The 21744-nt window shown below is 41.2% G+C and overlaps 1 protein-coding gene across 11 annotated transcripts in view; it reads right to left on the bottom strand.

The window, feature by feature from the left end:
* The window catches only part of PPP1R12B (protein phosphatase 1 regulatory subunit 12B), a 204882-nt gene that overhangs the window by 32401 nt on the left and 150737 nt on the right, over positions 1-21744 (bottom strand). The window contains exon 1 of one of the 11 annotated variants that reach the window (XM_026018031.2): positions 9481-10265. The exons of the other annotated variants lie outside the window; for them this stretch is intronic. Coding sequence (XP_025873816.1) covers positions 9481-9582 — 102 coding nt within the window. The 5' untranslated portion in view covers positions 9583-10265. Of the gene's footprint in view, positions 1-9480; positions 10266-21744 lie in introns of those variants that run through there. 11 annotated transcript variants of the gene reach the window in all.

Genomic DNA, 21744 nt, shown 5'->3' with positions numbered 1-21744 from the left:
AATGGGTTTATGGTCTGGAGTTTGAAGCTAGGAGGTCATGAAGAAAGACACTATCATGAGTGATTGGCAGGAAGTCCGGCACAAGCTGGGACCTTGTTAGGGCCACAGTTATCCCAGAGTGCTGCTACTGGAAGCTCTAAAAGATAATTGAAGCTTTAAAAATTTTTTTCCCACTAAAACCATTTCATACCCCCCATATAGACCTTATATGCATAAGTCTTTGGATTTAGGGAGCTAAGTTTTGCTCCCAAAACAGATATTTTATAATGAAGAAATTTGGGAGGGGGAATGTAACTGCAATTTGCTTGATTTTTTGGCAGGAGAAGAGTCCCTTGGATAAGAAAAGCTTCAGTAATTCAGACTCTTTGAATTCAGAACTTGTTATAATTTGGGAAGTCCTGAATTCAAGCATACCTTTGTGTCTTTATTTATTTTTTTTATGGGGCAAGGGGCAGAGGGAGAAGGAGAGAATACTAAGCAGTATCCAGGCCCAACATGGAGCTCAACCTCACAACCCTGAGATCATGACCTGAGCCGAAATCAAGAGTTAGATGCTTAACCAACTGAGCCATTTGGAGACCCTTTGTACCATCTGTTTTTTAAAAAAAGACTTTATAAAAAAAAAAATAAAAAAAATAAAAAAAATAAAAAAAATAAAAAAAGACTTTATAAAGCAAATTAATAGTATAAACAAAATAAGGGAAATGACCTTGCTTAAAGGATCTATTTTTGAGCACTTATAAATGGCTTTAGAGTAACTACTTATATACAATTAATACACTAAAAATTCTAGATTACAACCTTTAAGGAGATTGCAGATCTTTGCTCCTTAGCAACCATTTACCACAGATACTTACAAATAATAAAACTACTTTGAGATGACGCAAAATTCTGACTTTTTACTAATATATATTTGTCTCTTCCTGAATTATTCTATAAGGGGTTTCCTCCTTTAAATACAGTTTAACGATCACAATCTCTCTTTTCAAAATAGGTTAAGTGGTCAGGGATATTAGCAATAATTTAGGAGTTGTTTAACGGAGACACAGCAGTTTCAGTGGATTGGCCACAAGCTCCCTGGTTAAGTGCTCCAGCATTTACTTGTTCCATGACCTTAAATAATTATTTAACTTCTCTGTGCCTCAGTGTCCTCATCAGTAAGGTAGGGGAAATGGTGCCCAGTGTATGATGTTATCAAAAACGCTAAATGAGACAACAGATGTTAAGTGCTTGGGACTGCAACTGGCATATAGTGAATGTTTGATGAGTATTAGCAACGATATTAACTACAGTTTTCTCTGTTTTTCCATCCTCTCTCCCATTGCTCTTTGGTCCTTTGGCTCTGCCAATGCTTGTTGGCTGCAAGGGTAATAAGCTCAAACAAATTCCTTGGCACTCAAGTAAACGGTTTTGATTATTTGTAGATTTTGATAATCCAGGCCAATTCCTACTTACCCTTTCTAACCTACAGACATTTAAGGTCATTATTTACTGTCTGGATGGTTATACTCTCTCCCAAATAACCAACTGTATGAAGTTAATAAACACAAAAGTATAAAAACTCCTATATGGAAAAAAAAACTCCTATATGAAAATACTGTTTTCATAATGAGCCATAAAGGTTAAAGTCCAGACATAATTTGAGTATCTTTACCTAATCGTCGCATTGGTAAAACTCCCTGCACTGTGTAACCTAAGCAGACTGGCTGTGATGAGAACTAACCCCTCCGTTGCGGATGGATAACTGCCACTCACTACATAAAATAAACAGGTTTAGAACAGAAAAAAGGGGCTGAAAAAGAGTAAAAGGCAGATGAAAGCCAACTCTAGTTGCTTCCCTTGGGTCTTCTGACAATAATTGTTGTCTGTTCACACAAATATTATGATCAAAAAAGAGAAGTAAAAAAATACTGAACAAATTGGGAACTTTTTTAAATTTGAAAAACCACCTCAGGTTGCACAGCTGATTATGTACAGAAAATGAAACTAGAACCGTAAACTCTTAACTGACCCTAAACTGACCTCCTAAATTTCTGGATTCTTTGGGAACTAAAGCTCATCACTGTACCATAGTTGACTACAGTACCTCCAAACAAATAAACAACATACACGCCTGCTTTCCTGCTTGGGATTCCAGCGGTGCCCGGGCCGGAAAACCACGGGGAGAAGCCAGGGCACCTGCTAGGTGTTACCACCTGCTCCGCCCCCAAGTTTTATTCTCAGCTCCCTCCTTATGCTTCATCTGCTCCTCAGACCAGCTCACCACTTCCGTGGCTTAATCATAAGTATCAGTGTTTTCGACCCATAATCTTCTCCTGAGCTTTAGACCAAATCATTCCTGGATATCACCATCTGAACGCTCCGAACCTCTAACTCGACTTCTCAAAAGTGTAATCATTTCCCCACTTCATGTCCCGTTCCCTCCCGCACATGCCATCTTGTGCTGAGTCACCTCGACCCGAGACCTGGGAGTCGGCCCTCACTCTGCCCGCTCACAGGCTCATCCTCACCCCCATCCCATCGGTTCCCGTCGTCTGTCAGTCCTACCTTCCAAGTAGCTGAGTGCTTCTCCCTACTGCCTGGGGAATGTCCCTGTTCAGGCCCTTATCACTTCTCACCCGGAGTATGGCATTCAGGGCAACAAGCTCAACCTTCAGACCCTGCCTCTACAATCCAGCCTCCATAGATGCCAGAAATAGCTCTTGAATAAGCAGTTCTGATCACAGCCACTTTACTTCAACTTTTCAAGTTATCTATAGGGTAACTCTCCAAATCCTTAGAATGACATACTGAGCCCCATATGACCTGGTCCCTGCTGTGTCCCTAGTGTCATTTCCTATTATATTCCTAAATATATCTTTTGTTCTAGCCTCACCGGTCTGTAGCTCTCAAAATAATCCTATACTGTCTCATATATTTTTTTCCACTTTTGTAATGCAATTTCCTCCTCCTTTGGCCACCTATTTTCTATTGCTCTTTATTTTTAAAAAATATTTTATTGGGGCAGCCTGGGTGGCTGAGTGGTTTAGCACCTGCGTTCAGCCCAGGGCATGATCCTGGAGTCCTGGGATCGAGTCCCACATCGGGCTCCCCGCAGGGAGCCTGCTTCTCCCTCTGCCTGTGTCCCTGCCTCTCTCTCTGTGTCTCTCATGAATAAAATCTTAAAAAAAATATTTTATTTATTTGCGACCAGGCAAGCGAGAGAGAGAGAGAGAGAGAGAGAGAGAGAGAGAGAGAGAGAGAGAAAACACAAGCAGGTGGAGGGGCAGAGGGAGAGGGAAAAGCAAATCCCTACTGAGCAGGGAGCCTGAAGGGCTGCTTCAGGCACTTCAGAATCCTGGGATTATGACCTGAGCCGATCAACTGAGCCACTGAGGTGCCCCTTTTATTCTTTAAACATCTGGCTAATTCATTTACCACTTGACTGATCTTCTAAAACAAAAAACACGCTGTACTCAATTTTCATTTTTCTCTCTCTAGTTAGACTGTCAATTCCTTGAAGGCAAGGGCTGTATCTGTCATTTTTGAATTCCAGTGTACAGCACAGCAGATGCTCATGAAATGTTAATGGTGGGAAGATTCAAAATAGAGGTGGTCTTGATAAACATTTATCATGGAACCAGAAAATTGGAGGGCCAAAGGTAGGACTGGGCTTGCATCTGTGTTGTCACCTGGAAACTCCCAGAAAGGGAGTGATGCCTTCAAAACTCCCAGTGTTTTTTGGTCGAAAAACCATGACTTCAGACGCCATCTCATCCAGTTTTTTGTAGAACATGGGTTAACTAGTCCACTATATAGCTAAGATTCCAAACGGGGAACTGTGTTTGTTTCTACAGGTTCTACTACACTTGCTTAGAAGATTCATTGGGGGAAAAAAAAAAAGAAGAAGATTCATTGGGTCATAGAATTACTGCTATTGACTTTTCTTGAATGAAATAAAAAAAAAAAAAAGAAAAGATACATTAGTGGTTTTAATTAGAAAAAAATGGTTAACAGATTGCACCGTTAATTAGCCTTATTCACCCAGACAAACGTTTCTCATTTCATGACAATGGATTATAAAGCAAAGCGACAAATGAATTCCAGATTGGTGGTGCCCAGATGCAGTATGACACGTAAAAAGGGTAAGATCATACACTAAACTGCTGTTTGCCACAGGAGAGCAGAAAGGACATGCAAAGAACGACCGTCAGTACTGACAGTCTGAAATGCTGAGGCAGAGGGGAGCCTCCTAACCCGAGTGGCCACACAGACAAGGTCTCGTGAAAGCAGAAATCCTTCATCACTCACTTGTTTATCAAATGCTCTCTCATTAGTTTGTAGAGCTGGTTATAAAACAAAACAAGTTGGTTAATTGTTCCCTTTATTTATGTTAATTGCTGGGGAGAGAAACCTTGTGAAAAATCTCCGTATTTTCAGTTGAGATATAAATCCGGAAGGAGTAGCAATCCAGATTAAATGGGGAAAATGCTACTGATCTTGTTTTATAGATGCAGGCCCAATCCTATTATCATAAATACCAACCAATTCAATAAAAATCTGTCTAGTTAAAAGATTCCCAGGGTTCGGCTGATGACCTACTTACTTCAAGACTATTCAATGTAATATCAGCTAAAGCCCTACAATGTGGACATTCTTTTGTATTTTGTTATCTTTGGATTGTATTGAAAGATATTTTGCTAAATTACCAATAATAATTTGAGAGCAGTTGACCAATGATTACCTTGCTCTTGTTTTCAAGATGATTTAGAACTGCTAAACCATCTAAATTGACTAATTTCTAAATTAACAGAATTTATATACTTGAGACCCGATCATATAAATGGTGATTAAAAAGCAAGAGCTAGAGGTGTGTAATGTATTTGTAGTTCAGAATTCTTACTTTTTCAATGTTGGAAAAATACATCAAAAGGAAGTTGTTCTACTAATTGTGTGAACCCTGCACCTCATGTAGTTGCTTCAGAGTGTGAGAACAGCGGCTAAGCCTTCAAATTCTTATACATAGATAGCTGGTGTGGTTCCCATTAGAAATCTGAGTGAATTGGGGCACCCGGGTGGCTTAGTCGGTTAGCTGTCTGACCTTCGCTCAGGTAGTGATCTCAGGGTCCTGGGACTGAGTCCGTCATCCAGGCCTGTGTGGAGCCCTGAGGCAGGCTCTGAGCTCAGTGGGGAGTCTGCTTCTCCCTCTACCCCACTTGTGCTCTATATCAAATAAATAAATAAAATCTTTTTTTTTTTAAAATAAATAAAATCTTAAAAAAAATCTGAATGAATCTGGAAGTTGTTCTGTTTTCCCTGGGTACAAAATCAGAGATGAGTAGATCTTTTACTCAGGGAGCTCCCCAAATTTTACAGACAAAAAGATATTGAACTAGTGTGAACCTAGTGTGAAAGCCAAAAGACTCGTTAAAAAAAAAAAAAATATTTCACTATACAGGGTCAACCAAAACAGGAATATGAGGAGCATATCACTTAGAATAGTAATTTTAGTGGGGGATTGGGGGGTGGAGACACTAAAAGAATGGATGGTGGATATTTTCCTTATGGAAAGAGAGGGGTGTCTTTTTTTTTTTTAAGATTTATTTATTTATTCATGAGAGACACAGAGAGAGAGAGAGAGAGAGAGAGAGAGAGAGAGAGGCAGAGACACAGGCAGAGGGAGAAGCAGGCTCCATGCAGGGAACCCGACGTGGGACTTGATCCCGGGTCTCCAGGATCACACTCTGGGCTGAAGGCAGCACTAAACTGTTGAGCCACCAGGGTGCCCAAGAGAGGGGTGTTTTTTTATTTTTTTTTAAATTTTTATTTATTTATGATAGTCACAGAGAGAGAGAGAGAGAGAGAGAGAGAGAGAGAGAGAGGCAGAGACATAGGCAGAGGGAGAAGCAGGCTCCATGCACCGGGAACCCGACGTGGGATTTGATCCCGGGTCTCCGGGATCGCGCCCTGGGCCAAAGGCAGGCGCCAAACCGCTGCGCTACCCAGGGATCCCGAGGGGTGTTTTTTTAAAGACCATGTTTAACAGTGTAATTTTGTGTTCAGAGAATGGAAATATATTGTTTTTGAAATACAAACTAGAGAAAGTAGAATCTTAGCTGGTAAGACACATGCTATCTTCTGCATGTAAGTGATTTTTTCATTAGGGAGGGTACTAGTTGCACAATCCCTAGGCAAGCATTACATTTTTATATTACTAAAATGGTCCTAGTTTATCGAGTACAGAAACACTGAATTACATAATATTAAAAGTACCAGAAGCTGTTGAGAGTTGAAAAGTAAAGGTATGGTAAGACAAGTTTGTTTTCTAGTACTGAGAAATCATCCTGCTATTGGTTTTCTCAAGTTAAAAATCATATGTGTTTGAGCTGCAGTTTACAGTTTGCACATGCCGCTTCTTGAACATCTGGCTAAGGGCAAGGTGTTCTAAATATCCTCCCCGTGTGAATGGCTATCATTTAAAAATTCCCTGTGAAAGCATTTTCCTTATATGGAAACACTTAATATTTAGCCTCTTTAACAACAGTAAAAAAAAAAAATCACAAATATTTATACGCTGGCTCAAAATTTCAATCATTTGTTTTGAAGAATGTTGGCTTCAGAGCCATTTGTGCAATTTCTAACAGAAAAGTGAATGTGCACTTGGTCAAGTTTGCATGGGGAGAGAGAGAGGTTCTGACCTTAACTCTGAGAGGCACAGACACTTCCCAGCAACCTCACTCAAGTATTTCTCTGCCTCTGAGAGAGATATGGAGACCTGTAGCCACAAGGGCTCAGGCTCTGGGGGACCCACGGTTCCCTATGCTCTGACCAGGGTTCTAGAATCAGGCGTGGGACATTCCGTATAGCTTGCCAATTCCCCCCCTTGGTCTGCAGACACTGCTTCCCTCTTTCCACAATTGTAGTTTTCTGGGTCCTCATTATGCCTAAATTTTGGATTCCCACAGCTACCCAAGCTTTTGACTGTCATCTTTGATTCTAGAATGTCCTTAACTTTCCAGTGTATCTGGCATGAAACCAGCGTTATGGACAAATACGGGTTTTGAGGCCAGAGACCAGGCTCTGCTGCTTACCAGCTGACGGGGTGGGTAAGCCACTTCTCTTCCGTGTAGTTCCGTTTCCTCGTATGTAAAATGGTGACAGCAACACCCACCCTTCAGGGTGGCTGGGGATTGAACGAGGTAAGGGAAGTGAAGCAGCAGCCAGGCAGGTAGCCGGGCATCCGAGGCCTACGAGCATTGCCATGGCCACGCGAGCCGTTACAGAGCACCACACGCAGTGAGGGGAGGGACGGTCGCAGCCTTGAACCAGCTGGGACGCAGCACCCTAATTAGCTGGGACGTGAGAGCAAACAGGCTACAGGAGGAGTCTTAGTTTTAGTACCAACAGCCTCCCTCGGTCTGGCGTATCTTTCACCCTCTCAGACGTACAGACACAAGCGACATAATGGACCATGAATGATAAACGAAAGTCCCCATTCTCTACAGTAGAGCCTAAGGCCATGCGGACCTGGAAGCTGGTTACGGTCAACGGGCGCTGACCGCTGAAACCGGGAGGCAGTCCCTTAGTAAGGCCGTCCACGCGCTGGTTTCCCATAAACCAAATTTTCGAATTCTCTCCCTCTGTGACCTCTGTCTAAAAAGTCAGGGATGGGGGGATGGTGGAATGAGGGTGGAAAGGGTGGGTGGCAGCTGTTAGGACCGAGACAAGAAGAGAGGAGCACTTAACCATAAAGAAGAAATGGGCTCAAAGAGAAAAAGGAAAAGGGGTGTGTGCCACCAAGCAGATTCTGCTGAGTGCTCACGAGGCGTCACGCATAGCTCCAGGAACTGTGTCACAGCAGCGAACAAATGTTAACAAGGGCTCTTTACACCAAAGGTGCCGCTGGGTGTGTAAGAGGGAACAGAACAAACGAACACTACTGAAGTGAAAGTGCTCCCTTTGTGGACCTCAGGGGTAGCCACCAAAAGGTAGCCAAGGGCTGCTGAGGGGGAAGCCCTCTGTGGCTGCTGCTGCTGCTGCTGGTTCTTTTTTTTTTTTAATAACTATGTTTGCAGTTCCTTTTATTTTTTGTTTATTTATTTATCTGATTAATTTAGAGCAGGAGGGAGGGAGCGTGGGTGTGAACGGGGCGGGACACAGGGAGGAGAGAGAACCCCAAGCAGGCTCCATGCTCAGTCTGCAGCCCATGCAGGGCTCGAGCCCAGGATCCTGAGGTCATGACCTGAGCCAAACCAAGCTCAGGCTTGGGCCGACTGAGCCAGCCAGGCGCCCCTCATCGATGGCTTCTTAGAAAGGAAAGACACAGCCTGTGAAACTCCCAGAACTCCACAACGGTGACACAGACACTCGAGCTTCTCAGTCCTGTCACAGAAAGAACTCACGAGTGAAAGAGCTTTATAACCAAATCTTTCTGGAATCCTGGTGAACTTCCCTAGCTGATGCTCCAGACCCACATGTTACACAGCAAATCCACTGTCTGGTAATCTATCCCATGAGAAAGACGCCGAAAACAAACAGAAGACAACTCAAAAGAAACGCAGTAGTCAGTTCAGCCTCCTTGCAGACTTCCCCCACAGCTCCCCAAATAAGGCGGCTACGGCCGTCGTGCTGGCTATTCTGTGTAGGTTCCACGCAGGGCACCATCCTGTTCCCCAAGAAGGAGCTGTGCCTTGCCTACTACCTAATATGCCCATCGGGGCTCCTCATCGCCTGCTAGCGGTAGCAGCCCTTGCATCCTCAGTTCCCATCAGAGGAAGACGCTAAGGCAGATGCGAGTCACTTCCACAACACACACTCGAGAAAAAAACTCAAGTGGATCTGCCTGGGGCACTACCAACACCTCCACACGGCTGCCTGTCAACAGCCAGGGGTTCTTTCTCTGACTTCGTAAGCATGAAATCTCTAGACTGAGGAGGAAGAACGACTCCGAGTGCCCGTAACTCCTCGCTCGTCTTGCTTTCTCTCTGGCTCAGCGGGCACACAACACGGGCGAGGGTACACTCGCGCTCACACACGCCTACACGAACGTTCACCAGGAGCCTGCACATAACTGAAGTTTAATGTACACTGTTTTGTGGACATTTGGGAGCTTTTTCTCTAGAAACATAGTATTGACCCACAAAAAAACAGGAAAGGGAGCAACTAAAAATAACCGTAGAAATTAAGAAACGCCTGTAAGAGTGACAAGGACTCTAAAATCTTACTCCCAGGCAGCTTACAACTGGCGGGTAAAAGCTAAAAGACAGAAATTGTAAGTCTAACATATTTAAATCTGCTTTTACTTAAGACTACAGTAAGTATTATGAACTACAACCTCCTGCAGAGAAGCTAACGGGATCTTTACTTGCAAATTTTCTTTCTTCCTCTACCGATTCCCACATGCTCTGAAATGCCTTTGCTCTAAACCTAACTCCCCAAGTTACAGACACATTCTCCACCTTTAACACAACTATGAACATACGTAAATAAAACGCTGCTTACTCGGAGTGTCTTGGCAGTCGGGGAAGGAGATGCTGGGGGAGAATCAGACTGAGATTTCCTATTCCGAGTGAATTCTTTACTTCGGGTATATAAAGAGGACATGGTTCCTCAGGATGTAGGCAGACACTCAACCACTGGATTCTTCACGCAAAGCTGGGAAACTGCCCCTGCAGGTTACCCTCACGGAATCTCTCCTTTTGAGTTGATGCAAGAAGACTTTGGATAGAACTAAATAAAGGATAAAAGCCACCCTGTAAATTATAGTCTTGTGCTCTGAACCAGTCCACAGTTAAACAGAGTCTGAGAGGCGTGTTCCATCAATATTTGCAGTCCAGCTTCAACCACAAGCGCTCGGGACTGGTAGCTCACGACGGAGGGTATTGTGCTGAGCCACACCTTGTATGCCTAGATCGAGTCCTTGATTCTCCCAAAGGACACTTCTTATTGAGACTTGCTCCCCAATAAAACCTGAGTCTAGTTTCCCGATGACACCAGATTAAATCCCAGAGGAAAGATGACCTTGGATCCTGCCGGAGACGAGCCTGGGACGAACTACCGTCACTTTATCCAGAGGGAAGAAACAGAAATGCTCTGGAAATCATGCTCTTTCCTTAGCTTGACTCCACTGGGCTGGAAGGGGTTTAGAACTGCCGTGATAAATTCAGGTTAAACAACTTAAAAACAAAAAACAAAACAAAACAAAAATACAAATAAGGAACCAAGAGTTTATGAGAAGGAAGCCATCTGAGGAAGTCAAGTTTCCCTAAGTCCTCCCAGACGAAGCTGCTTTTACATATAAACACTCACAGTCATACACACATCTTTTCCCCTCCCCTCTTCTATTTTCTGACATTCCAAATCCCTATTCGCTCAGCGAGGAATGCTGGAGAAGAGCCAAGGGCAAAGATTCACTTTCAACTCAGAATTCGGGTTGCCACTTGCAGGAGGAGAAGAAAGCCTGCCAGCTTCTAGGAATAGAGGGAGGCTCTTTGGGGACAGGCTCAGGGGCAAAGCCCACCAAACCTTCCGGTATCCACCGCGTTAGTTAGAGTAAGCAGCGGCTTCACCGGCTGACTTCTCCAAACAGCTGGCGAGATAGGAGAAGGGGGACTTTTCAACTTCTGGATCTCTCAAGTAACAAAGCCCTGACAGACACATGAGTCAACGCACCTTTGGGCCCTTTATGTTTCACTTAGATGACATGGCATTCCTGCCACACCACAAGGAAGCCCAGCAAATGGAAACTTCGGCCCACTGCAAAGGAAGCTCTCTGTACGTCAGAGACTTCAGTGGCTGAATCTCTGAGTAGACAGCTTACCAGCATTTTCTAAAATGCTGTAATCAGGGAAGAACAAGGTGGAAAGAGGGTATAGGTAAGGGGAGGGAAAGAGTCAGAAATGAAGAGAAAAAGCAGAGACAGAAGCGGAAATGTGAGAATGCAGGGCTGAGTTACCCACAGGGACAATTAAGAGTTAAAAAGAAAGGAATTTATTTGCTTGGTGTTGAAGGTTTTTGGATTTGGCCTTGAAACATCTCAAATTTAATCTTTTGCACTCTGTTGTCATCACTACCCTATCCAACATTTTAAGGCCAAATGCTTTCTAAGCCAATAGGTTTAGCCCCAAAGTAACAACTCACTTCCCTCTGGGCTCTTGGAAACTTTATCCTGCCCTTCCTTTTCCTACATGAAATTTATACTTTTTCCTTCAATTCTTCCCAGCATGCCACTCTTTTTCCCTCTAATTATCTTGACATCTTCTTTATTCTTATGACCAATTTTGTAAAATTAAATGAAGGGAAGTGATCAGCCTCTTGGGGGTTGGTCTGACGAATACAGGTGGACAAGGGTTTATAAAAGAGGTCTTAATTCATTCTCAATCTAAAAAACTGAAGAAGACTGCTCAATTCCACCACAAGCCAGAACCAGACTGTGTCTGAAAGGCCAATTATTTTGGGAATTCAGATCTATGAATCTTGTGTTTTAGATCCTCCTTATATAGTTAATCTCATCTAATAAGAATGAGTTTTTCCTCTATAGATCTCTTCACTTAGAAAAGAAATATTGATGTAAACCTAAATAGTAACATTCGCATAGCAAGCACAGATTGTCTAGGGAGGGATTAGGAGGGATACTTTTTCACTCTCCAGAATGCAAGTCACCAGGTTACACTATTCCTCAAAGCATGGCAAGATGAAATGTGATCAGTCAGTTCCCCGATCTGTTTCTGTACAGTTTATACAGTGATTTCATTACTCATTGGCAACTGAAGAGGAAATGTAAAAGCCTATTACTCCCAACTATCGTTCCTGTCTCTTCACTTCTTTGTTATATCTACTCCCAGGCAGTGGTAAACTCTTTTAAAGTGTCTTAACGTATATTATCTCATCTGATTCTCTCAATACCGAGAGACAGTAACCTGCTCTACTTAGACGACTGGCTTTATACAGGGGGGTTGAGCAAATAAATAATCATATTGAGGCCAATGGGAGCTAGGTTTCTTAATGCTGGAGAAGGTAGGTATAAACAAGAAAAAAGAGAAACTTAGAATAAAACCTTGTGATGTGCAGGAGTGAAGGTATCGAAGGTATATATTTTCTATATATACAGACCTAAATAACTAAAGATGTAACGATATGCGTGTGCATGTGTGTCTAACTAAATGCACCTATCTATGTATTTCCTAGCTCTCTGCACTGAGAAACATGGGAAGAGCAACACTCCAGCAGCATTCCGTGCACCTAGCGCTCAAATCACAGTTTCTACACTCCACTCTCTGTTAAAAGGAACAGGATTCCCTGGAGAAATGACTAATTCCAGAGTTGGGGCAGGGATAAGAAAATGGGCCTGGGTCTCTCGTGTCAGAAAGTAAGGAAGCACTTTAATAATGGAAACATGGCAAAAGGACATGGAGACTTGCTTAAAAAAGCCAAACCTGAAACACTCTGAGCATCAAAATAAATAATGATAGTGAAAAGTCATAACCCATTGAACAACATAGAACCTACGAGCACACACTAATACAAATAAATGAATGAAAAAAGAAATGAGACAAAGTTCTTCCTTACAACCGAATGCCTACTGATAAATGTAGAAGGAGTAATGAAATTAGAAATATCACCATTTGGCAAACATCAATGTAAAATCAATCCAAGAAAGGAACATTAGTGGATTCCAAAACTAATAGATAAAAATAGGATGAGGAACTGGATTTTACATAATCTCAAAGTATTGACTCATAAAATATTTATTAATCATGAGGGGAGAAAAGTGGGCTTTACTATGGAGAAACCTAGCACACACTATCTTAATCAAGTGACCAAAGCTCAACACTACCAGTAGGGACAAATTGTTAGGACAAAATGAGAACAGCAAAGGATTGCTTCTGTGACATTGTATTAAAAATGCATAAAATGGGTCTATTTATGAGGAAACACTGGGCCCAAGCTGAGGGACATACATGATAGGCCTGTCATCTTAAAAAATACCAAGGTCATGAAAGGCAAGGAAAGACCAACTAGGGAGATATGAGAATCAGGTCTTTTTTTTTTTTTTTTTTTTTTTTTTTAAGATTTTATTTATTTATTCTTGAGAGATGGAGAAGCAGGCCCCATGCAGGGAGCCTGATGTGGGACTTGATCCCCGGACTCCAGGATCACACCCTGGGCTGAAGGCAGGTGCTAAACCGCTGAGCCACTGGGGCTGCCCGAGAATCAGGTCTAATGTGTGATCCTGTATTGGAGCCCTCTGCTACGAAGAACATTACTGGGACAACTGGTGAAATTTGAATATGGTCTCTTGGTGAAGGTTATACAAGGGGTCTTTGTACCATTCTTTTTTTTTTTTCTTTTAAGATTTTATTTATTTGAGAGGGAGGGAAGGAGAGAGAAAGAGAAAGGGTGGGGAAAGAAAGCACGAGTGGGGGGAAGGAAAGAGGGACAAGCAGACTCCTCACTGAGCGGGGAGCCCCACACAGGGCTCCATCCCAGGACCCCAAGATCATGACCTGAGCTGAAGTCAGATGCTTAACAAACTGAGCCAGCCAAGCACTCCTATACTTATTCTCAAAATATTTCTGTAAATTTGAATTGTTTAAAAATAAAAAGTTAGAAAGCTACCCAGTTCTTTTATATTATGAAGGTGGGAAATGCAGGCAAATTAGGTAACTTCAGAGGTTACTCCAGAGAACCTTTGAAAGACAGTCTCTCATTACAGATTTAATTACGATTCTTTGTTCACCAAAGAATTGGGGTTGTTAATGGCAGTAAGTAGTCACTTGGGCTAAAGTCACAATGAACTAAGATTCCTTAGATGGTCATGAATCAGTTTGGTGGTTCACAACCACATCAATAAAAAGTAAAATAGAATAGCAAAATCAGAGTACATTAGACACAGAGTAAGGGTGTGTTTTCATGGAACTGCTGTTTCTGTTAGACAGAATATATCTATATGTACCCTGGGTCATAGTGTAAAAAGCATTGCTTATGCGGGTCACAGTCAAAAAAGTTTGAAAGCCAGGGAGAAAGAGCCTGTATAAGTCCTTCACTGGTGAGAAGAGAAAGAGTAGTTTCTACTCTGACATGATAGGAGGATAGTTCTCTCATCCCTGAGTTATCAAACTGGCAAAAAACATGTGCTTCGAACTAAATCTGACCCAATATTATACTGTTTGATCAGTAAAATCTGATAAGGCTACAAAAAGTCACTACCTCTTAAGCAAACTTTTCTTTTTTGGTGGGATTTGGTGGACAAACACCAGAGAGAAGGATTTTATTATGGCTGATACAACTCCCAGAATTATCTCTAGGTCCAGACTATCAGAATTTCACCATATGAACACTCAGGCTACCCCAATGCACCCTGAAAATCCTTTGTGTATCTAAGGGATGAATGGAGACTCCTTGAATGTCACTGAAGGGCTTTGACTAGAGGAACCAGTATACCCGACTATCATCTCAAAAAGGTATGTTTGGAATTCCAACTCTTTTTATTTTCCTAGTTAAAGAACATAGTGCCCCACTTTCTCCAGTAAACTGATAATTCAAGACCAATAGTGTTCACTGCCACATTAAGAGGGAGACTATAGTTGGAACTTATATTTGAATTTTGGGTATCAAACATGGTATTATTATTAAGTTTACAGAAAAAAACATTTTAGATACTCTGCTTGCTATATTTGCTATTCAACAGAGACTAGTAGCCTATAGAAGGGGTCCTGATATTTATCCAGGATAGATTAAAAAATATTTTTTTAAAAAGTTCATCTTGTAAATATTTGAAATAGGGCAAAGATTAAGAGTATTTAAGGACAGACAGGTGAAACAATAGCTAGCTAGAAAGAACATAATCTGCTCTTTGGTTCAGAGCCAAACCCATTTTTTTTTTAAATTCCTGAGGGCAGAGTATATAAATACAAGTGTTTGTACATAGGAAGGGGGTGGATATACCTGCAAAATGGTGTATTAATTATGAACAACTGCTAAAAGTAAACCTCATAATTCTATTAGATTGTAAAACCCACAGAGGCTTTATCATTCTATAAAGTCATACAAAATCTAATCTCTTGGAATTAGTTACTTTTAAAATTAAAATGATCTCAGAGTGGTTTCACAATCTCAAATGGTCCCTATCTATAACTTTCAAGTTCCTTTGTGGCAAAAAAGGAAATAGAACAACAGAATTAAGTTCTGAAGTGCTTCTGGCTAAGGGGATAGGAAAAGACCCTCTCTATTAGCACTTGTGAATGTCAGAATTGAGCCTAAACTATGAGATGTTTAAGTCAATAAATAAATGTTGTATGACTGTAGCCAGAAACTTCAGACCTAGACTTTTCTGATGGGGCCGCAAACCCACACTAAATCATTTAGAACTGTAATCTCTAAAATTCTATTTTTGGCATAGTGCCAAAGGAATCCTTTCCCATCACCCATTTCATCAGCTATAGCAAAAGGGTAGGAAAGTTCCTCTTGGAAGGTAAGCATGGCTTCCAAACCACAAGGTCTTCAAAGCCTAAAGGACATTGTTAAATTGGCAGACATTACCTAATCTTTCAAAAATTCTTATGCTGCTTCCTGTAAATCAATTTTTTTGGTAGTTTATAAACTTCTGAGTAGCCACAATATACAGTATTTTAGTTTAAATTTAGGGAAGAAGGTAATGAGTCAAATATTAACAATTAAAAATTACACATAGTTTAAGATCCCTGTTTCTCCTTTTGGAACTTTTGAAACAGAGCAATCATTTTCAGCCCCATTTATGAATATAAGGGCCAAAGAAAATATTTTTATTTTTAATCAGCTGATACTTCTATCAATCCACCTAACACTATTAAGTACTTATTTCATGCAAGGTACTATTAGGATGATACAAAGTTCTTTAAGACATGATTATTGTCTTCAAAGAGATTATAAGAAATCTCAAGATTTATAGAATTGCAAAGTGAGGGCTTCATACTGCTAAAATTAACAATTAGCACCACAATAAGATATCACCTCATATCAGTCAGAATGGCTATAAGAAAGAGGGGCTCTGGGTGGCTCAGTGGTTGAGCATCTGTCTTTGGCTCAGGTCATGACCCCCTGCCCCAGGGCAGGGTCTCTGCTCAGTGGGGAGCCTGCTGCTCCCTCTGCCTCTGCCCCTCACCGCTTGTGCTTGCTTTCTCTGTCAAATAAATAAACTCTTTTTTTTTTTTTAAAGACAAGAAATAACAAGTGTTGGTGAGAATGTGAAGAAAAGGGAATCTTAATGCACTACTGGCAGGAATGTAATTGGTACAGCCACTATGGAAAACAGTATAGAGGTTCCTCAAAAACTTGAAAAATACCATACGATCTAGTAACAAAACTGCTGGGTACTTACCCAAAGAAATGAAAACACTAGGTTGAAAGGATATATGCATCATTATGTTCATTGCAACATTCTGTACAATGGCCAGGACATGGAGGCAACCTAAATGTCCATCAGTAGATGAGTGGATACAGAAGATGTGGTACATGTAAACATAATGAAATATTAGCCTTAAAAAAGAACGAACTATTGTCATTCATGGTAACAGAGATGGACCTAGAGGGTATTAGGCTAAGTGAAAAGACGGACAGAGAAAGACAAATACTGTATGATTTCACTTATGTGTAGAAGCTAAAAAACAAAACGAATGAACAACACAGAAACAGATTCATAAATACAGAGGACAAAATGGTGGTTTCCAGAAGAGGGGTGGGTGGTGGGTCAGCAAAACAGGTGAAGGGGATTAAGAGGTGCAAACTTCCAGCTACAAAATAAACAAGTCCCAGAGATGAAAAGCACAGCATAGGGGGTATAGCCAATAACACTGTAATAACTGCACCGTGACAGATGGTGACTGTACTCACTGCGGCGAGCACAGCATAATGCAGAGAACTGTCAAATCACTATGCTGTACACCTGAAACTAACCCAACACTGTATGCCAGCTATAGTTCATTAAAAAAAAAAAAGAAAGAAAAGAAGAATTGTAGGGATGCCTGGGTGGCTCAGCTGGTTGAACGACCTACTCTTGGTCTCGGCTCAGGTCATGATGTCAGGGTTGTGAGGTCAAGCCCCGCATCAGACTCCGCACTCGACAGGGAGTCTGCTTCTCTCTCTCTCCCTTTCCTTCTCCCTCTGCCGCTCCCTCAATCTTGCACTCTCTCTCAAATAAATAAATCTTAAAAAAAAATTAGAAGCATTAAAAAACCCTAAAGAAACCCAATCAAGCCCTACTCTTCCATATGTTCTTATGTAATTTCTAATTTCATACTAAATAAATAAGCTATTTTTAAAGGAGATCATCAATAGGATGCAGCCACGTCAGAAGAAAAGTCAGAGTGAATAAGAGCTGCATTTACTATTCCATGTATTTATACTGTTGTTTTTATTACAGGGCCTCTAGAAGGGCCACAAGCATTATTTGGGGGAAAGGGGATATATGAGAAGTTCTCAAGAGAACAGGAAGTTCTTTGTCACTTAACTCCTTTGTCCTTCCATTTTCCCATCTTAATCTTCATTTTTAATTTATGTGATATGAAAATCTTCCCCCTTCTTTCGGGATGGGAAAGATCAATGGTGTTGACTCATGTTTAATGATTTCTCCTGCAGAGATGCTCCTGAGTGAGGTAGACATATTAGGGATTTTACCACAAAATCACTCTATTATCCTCAACTTCTCCTTTGAAGTGAATCATTCCAGAGTAAAGAGTCAGCCTTCAATCCAATATAAGGAAACAAAGAGCAGAAGGAAGCCATGCAATTCTTTCCATTTAATAAAGGGCTTTTGACATGTGTTCTTTATGAAAAAGCAATAAAAGCTAAAAATCAGACCAACAAAACACATCCATTAAAAGGCTTGTGTATACTCGGGTGGGTGCTGAAGGTGGGGGCCGGGGGAGGAGACCGTGCCATTTTGAGATACAAGGCAGCAACACAGAGGCAAAGGAAGATAAGACCTTCAAGTTGCCTAGCATGGAGTTCGCCAATTTTTATTAGTCTCCAGAGTGTTTCCCATCTTGCTCTCATAGGACTTAAATAATGTCCTAGTGTTACAGAACTTTAAATCTCAGGAACTCACTTAAGGGTAAGGGACTATTATAGGCCCTTTAAGACACCTGTCCCAGAATTAGTTTATAGGTTTAGTGTTTTGCAATTAAATTTAAACAGCTTAGAAAGGCAGAGTATTTTATGTGAGTGACTTAGGCAGTTTTTCCTCCAGTCACACTTTCTTTACAGGCCACATCAGCTAGAAACAGCAGTAAGTAAAGTTAGAACTAGGGGGCAACCCAGAACCTGAGTAGAGGTCTTTTTTCAAGGGTAAGCGTGGGCGTGGGGTCAATACTCCCTCTGGGGCATTCTCACAATGACTGCAGAGTGCTATCAGCATTTAGTAGGCCAGGGTCGGGACACTGGAGGCGTCCTACTACTCTGCTCCTGAAAGAGCCACAGGAGGAAGAAGTAATTACTCTGTCAAAATGCTCACAGTACCCTGATGAGTCAAAATGCTTCAACTGATCAGAAGCACTAATGGCAAATTAAATATTTTTTGATTAGCTTAAAATTACCCCAAAGGGCTCTCTAAGTTTATATGGCTGGTTAAACACTGAATAAATAGCTTAAAACAGTATGATTTATCTAAAACATTTGTTACAACTATAAATATTCAGCAGAGTTATTTAATTTTTAATTTTTGAGAGTGTGAGTGTGAGTGTGGGTTGGTAGGGGTGGGAGTGGGGGGTGAGCGGGGAAAGAGAGAGAATCTTAAGCAGGCTCAGTTCCCAGTGCAGAGCCCAACCTTGAGATCATGACCTGAGCCACAATCAAGAGCCAGCCACTTAATTGGCTGAGCCACCTATGCACCCCAAGAGTTGTTTTAAGAAGTTGTTTATCTTGATAAAATTGCTTTAAAAAGTTAAGGAGGGAGGTGCTTGGGTGGTCTAGTTGGTTCAGCATCTGCCTTCAGCTCAGGTCATGATCCTGGGGTCCAGAGATTAAGGCCTGCATGATGCTCCCTTCTCAGCAGGAGTCTGCTTCTCCCTCTCTCTCTGCACCCCAATCCCCACCTCTGCTCATGCTCTCTCTCAAATAAATGGATAAAATTAAAAAAAAAAAAAAGTCAAGGAAAAAGATGTTGAATACTACTACATTTTTACACTTAATTATACTTTAGCCTTTAAAATAAATAAATTTGTGTAGCGCATAAAGTTATGTTTGACATTTATGTTGTGCTTATAATCTGTATGTCAGGCAAAATGCACTACCGTCCCGTGGTAACACTCCTTAAACTCAGGCTCCGTATTTGGTAATAATGAGCTTCTTGACAATGAAACCTACAACTTGGGACACCTGGGTGGCTCAGCGGCTGGGCGTCTGCCTTCGGCTCAGGTCATGATCCCGGGATCCGAGATCAAGTCCACATCAGGCTCCCTGCATGGAGCCTGCTTCTCCCTCTGCCTGTGTCTCTGCCTCTCTCTCTCATGAATAAATAAATAAATCTTAAAAAAAAAAAAAAAAAAGAAACCTACAACTTTAAAGTATAAAATCAGAGAACCATCATAAGCATCAGAGTAATAGAAGTCTATAAAAATAAATTATAATACAAAGGTTCAGATATTCTATTTTTGTTTTTTATCTGTCATCAACCTGATTTATTATTTTTTGTAATATTTTGGTAATTTTCTCTAAAGCCTATAAATTTGGCTGAATATTCCAACAGGTGGTAAGAAAAGGAACAGTATTTCCCATTATTAGTAACTGCAGAGTTTTAAGAAAAAAGGCCATTATTAAGAAAAGCATTCTATGTATGGTTCATATAGAAATTCTAAGTCTTCACCTAGTTTTCATAATTGTGAATTTATAGTTGGTCCAGAAATAAGGTCGGCTCCATTCATCTAGGTTTACTAAGAATACCACCTCCTTAGCACTAAAAATGTAGTTAGAAAGTCAAGACTTAATTTTCTTATAATAGTTCAGATTCAGGAAAAGCACACAAGGGAACCTCCCTAGTCTGCAATGAGCCAGTATGCACCTTCCTGCTTTGCAGATACTGTTGACATATTTGTCCAAATGCTTTATGGGTTGTCTATGAGCTACCTATATATGCTCTATGTCCATACTCTCAGTTAAAAATATTTCAAAATAGTTGAAAATGGAAGATGCCACTGCTCTCGTTTCTCTTATGTTCAAGTTATCTTCTTTGGTGCCAAGTGAATCCTCTCAATACCCAATTTTTCCTTTTTCTGCCCTTCTCATTTCCACTGGACATAGGCTTGCCCCTTCACTAGGGATCTGCCAAAGGAAGTTTAAGCTTTGGTTCTGGCTGAAAAGTATAGCCGTGACTCTGAAGATGACATTAAAGTTTCTTCCTATACTTTGTATGAGATACAAGAGATTAAAAAAAAAAAAAAAAAAGCCATTCATTACAGAGAAAAAGTTGAAAGATAAAACATTTCATAGGGAGAGTACTATTCTTTTGTCCAGATTATTTTTGCCCATGGCAGGAAAAGAACAATCACTGTACTATTTAGTAAGAGATTCATTTCAAACTCCCACACCGTAATATAATTCAGAAACACAGCTCCTTCCGTCAGCCATGGGGGTAGGGAGGAAGCAATTCCCAGGGTACCAAGTTAATGGTCCTGTCAACCCTGTCATTCCCACATTGTAATGCCAATGTAATTCCACATAAACACAATTATGCGGAGGCAAACGCTGTTGCAGTGTAAGAGCCACATACGCATTTCTCTAAGAAACACACTTGTGAGGATCATGAGGCATGGCAATGTTTGTGCAAAAAAGGACCAATGTGGGGAACGAATTAATTAGATTCCTGGAGCCTGTTGCTTAGTATGCAATTCTGGAAATAACTAAGCTCCATGATGACTGACTGACTGGCATACAGAAAACCACGTATTGTTTTGTTTGAGCATAAAGAGCATATGAGAACTAGTATTTGAGTGCCCTGGGCACTGTTCTAATCAGTTTGCAAGATGCTGCGTGTAATGGTACTACCTGGGCTAGTCAATCTGGGTGGTGGTAATAATGCATAGTCACTCTATGGTCATAGTCACTATATGTCTAGTTAGCATATATTTAAACAAACCAAAAATAAAATACCTTTTCCATACCGCAGGCTATCAGCGACCTAGCTATCTTACAAATATACCCTACTGCTCCAATACAGACTGAGGGCAGCCCTGGTGGCCCAGCGGTTTAGCGCCGCCTTCAGCCCAGGGCGTGACCCCGGGGTCCCGGGATCGAGTCCCGCGTCGGGTTTCCTGCATGGAGCCTGCTTCTCCCTCTGCCTGTATCTCAGCCTCTCTCTCTGTGTCTCTCATGAATAAATAAATAAAATCTTAAAAAATAATAATAATACAGACTGAGTGACCGTACACAAAACCCATCATTAAAACTGGAATCCAAATTCCAAGGGCAAAGTGAGTCTGTTTTTTGTTTTTTTGTTTTTTTTTAATATATATTTTTTTCATTTGAGAGAGCATGCATGTGCACACTACTGGGGCAGGGCAGAGAATCTCAAGCAGAGTCTGCACAGAGCATGGGGCCTGACTTGGGGCTCGATCTCACCACCCTGAGACTATGACCTGAGCCAAAACCAAGAGTTAGACATCCAACTGACTGCACTGTCCAGGCGCCCTGAAAGCAAATCTATTTTTAACTGCTCAGAAGGATCACAAAGTCTGATGTTCCCACCAGAGAAACTTATACTACTAGGTATAACTAGTCAAATGTCTTTGTTAAATG

Source organism: Vulpes vulpes, chromosome 13 (assembly GCF_048418805.1).
Source record: "Vulpes vulpes isolate BD-2025 chromosome 13, VulVul3, whole genome shotgun sequence".
Classification (NCBI taxonomy): Eukaryota; Metazoa; Chordata; class Mammalia; order Carnivora; family Canidae; genus Vulpes; species Vulpes vulpes.
Note: the sequence above shows the minus strand (reverse complement) of the source record. Positions and strands in the feature narration are given on the sequence as shown.